The following is a 2,663-nucleotide window of genomic DNA, read 5'->3' as shown; positions in this document are numbered from 1 at the left end:
CTATTTTTCGAATTCTATAGATCAGTAATGCCCAAATTTTGTATACCCACTGGTTTTTCTTAAAGTGTATATTTATGAATTAACCATACCAATCTGTATATTACTAGTAACATTTAGTTCTCTTTAAAAGTAATTGATATTTTCTACCCATACATGTATATAGTTTTATGTACTCCTAGGCGCTCTACCTAAATCTGTAGTACACTACTCTAGAAAAGTCATTTCATTAAAGTATTACTCTTCTGATGAAGACATCTTAGACAAACAAATAGCAAAAATAAATCAAAATTTGTTTTTATTTATGACTATAATTTGTTGCTCTATGCCTTTGTTTTCTTCTTTGGGAGTTTAATACTTTAAACTTATCTGCCAAAATATTTTTTTAATGTAATTGTACTTTTATAACTTATCTTAGAGTTTCTCAGAAAGGTGTACACCAAATAATTTTTCCTTGAAAATACAAGTAATAAAAATGTAAAGACTAGCAGTCCTTAGAGGAAGGAAAAAGTTACTGCTTTATCTGTTTTGCTAACTTGAAAAACAAAAACTTGAGGTCAAGGAGGACCTCAGTCTAACAACCAATGTAAATTTTCCAAAAATCAGATTTCTGACATAAGAATATCATATTTTAGATTTCATTCATCACATACCAAGCCATGATTTACTTTAACTATGTTCATATTAATCACATCTCTATGTTTTGGCTTTTTTCCAAAGTACGATTTAGTATTTTTGATGTGTGCTAAGCTACTGGTAATTTGTCATTTTGTCTAGTACTTAATGTATGCAAATTGAAACCTGTCATTCATGGAACTAGGACCGTTTGCCTGGAGAGAACACGATGGTGGTCTTAATAACAAGTTTACTTAATGGCAAGTGAGGCGGTTGGTTGAGATCTCCTGGAGTCTGGACTTCCCAACTCAACCGTGTCACTTACATATACTAGGTCCTGTTTCCTTATAAAATAGGAAGATTTGTAGACCTGTAGTTGGAGAAAGCTGAGGAGTGATGCAGTCTAATTGAGCTATCCACAGCTAAATGTCAAGTGAGCTGATGTACCGAGACCTGTTGAATAATTTATGGACATTCCTATCTGAAAATGTGAATTAATTACAAGTAATATTTACATGTGCACTACACATAGGGCGGACTACCTACCCTCTTGGCTCTCAAGTTTCTGTTATTCTGAAGAGTAGCACTCTGTGTCAGACATTTTACTGAGTTTTATTTATTGAATTTTTGAGCAGCTACTGTGTATCCAACACTGCTTATCTTAATAGAGGTAAGAATGTTTCCAGAATTGATAAGTAGAAGAGAAAAAATAATGTTAATACCCTTTCTTTCAGATCTAAAAGAGATTAATGTTTTGCTAAGAACAAGTTTAAATATGTGAGACTTGGGTTAGGCCTTGAAGCATGGGTAGTCTGGGTAAGCAGAGTGGAGGACAAGATTCTTTAGGTGAGAACATCATTCAGGAACAAATGGGATTGTGCCTCTTGAGTTTGTGAAATAGCACACCAGTGTGCCCAGAGGACGTGCATTAGGGAGCATTGCTGAAATCTGACCAGTCTGGTATAGAGCCATGTGAGACAACTCCATTAACATAAACATTTGTGTAAAATAGGTAACCAGAATAAGTAGTATTCTGTGGGTGCTGTATTGTTCCTCTGATGAGCTAGTCTCCCTGTAGTCTGGACAACTTGACACTCTTCCACCGCCAAAACAGTATTTTTTTAGTCCTGGTGACTTACCAGCCTCATCAGAGCTCTAGTAGACAAGCACTGGGGAAAGAGCATGGGCCGTATTCCAATTCCAGGCAGGTAGGTGACTGTATGGCCTCAGATGTATTTGTACTTAACTCTGAGACTCAGTTTTGTTTACTGTGAGGATAAGTATACCAACCTTGCTTGCTTCAAATGAGACAATACATGTGAATGTGTGTAGAACATAATAGGTTGGGTTAATGTTGGGTTAATTCCTTATTTTTCTTCAAAGAGGCTCTGGTCCTTATCCACTAAAGGACAAGTTAAAAGGGTTGAATCTGCCAGGCTCAGAAGGTTAAGTTATGTCCTTTGTGAAATAGCAATGTCACCTTTATATGCAGCAAAAGTTTTTGTTGAGTGGTATGTGACTGTTCCGGATAGTCACTTAAATAGCATTTTTCATTGTTTTCTGTAAGGAGGCAGGAGATTCCAGGATAAATTTTTATCTACAATAATGTTTAGAGCTCCAAAGAATACTACTACTGAATGTTCTTTTATAAGATTGATAATTACTGAAATTAAAGTAAAACTAAAATGCCTTACACTTTTTCTTACAGCATGCTACAAATGAAAACTGATGAGAAACTGAATTTGTCTGATGGGAATACAGCAAGTTGCCCTTTGAGCCCCATTAAGATGTGCCTTAATCGTCCCATTGAATGGAATCTGAATTTGACAGCAGCATCTCTAGCGAGCTGTACAGTTCATAACCAAAATCTCACAAGTGAAGAGAAATAGGACGCACTTCTTGCACTATCCTTATTTTGTACGTCGATACTTTCTGCTGAACAATAAGCGTTTATCAATTGATCTTGAAATATTTCTAGTCCTGTGATTTGTCTTTATATTAAACCATTAGCATTAATCATTTTGATTATATTCTTTGTATTTTTTTTTTTT

At 35.1% G+C, this 2,663-nt stretch overlaps 1 protein-coding gene across 2 annotated transcripts in view; it reads left to right on the top strand.

The window, feature by feature from the left end:
* LCORL (ligand dependent nuclear receptor corepressor like) overlaps positions 1–2,654 on the top strand; it is a 133,055-nt gene extending 130,401 nt beyond the window's left edge. For both annotated transcript variants that reach the window (XM_012807456.2, XM_023515330.1), the window contains one exon: positions 2,321–2,654. In XM_012807456.2, coding sequence (XP_012662910.1) covers positions 2,321–2,501 — 181 coding nt within the window. In that variant the 3' untranslated portion in view covers positions 2,502–2,654. The remainder of the gene's footprint in view (positions 1–2,320) is intronic.
* The last annotated feature ends 9 nt before the right edge of the window (positions 2,655–2,663 follow it).

The sequence above is a fragment of the Otolemur garnettii genome, unplaced genomic scaffold, assembly GCF_000181295.1.
Source record: "Otolemur garnettii isolate 467f Iridium unplaced genomic scaffold, OtoGar3 scaffold00069, whole genome shotgun sequence".
Taxonomy (NCBI): Eukaryota; Metazoa; Chordata; class Mammalia; order Primates; family Galagidae; genus Otolemur; species Otolemur garnettii.
This window is presented reverse-complemented; position numbering and strand designations above follow the sequence as displayed.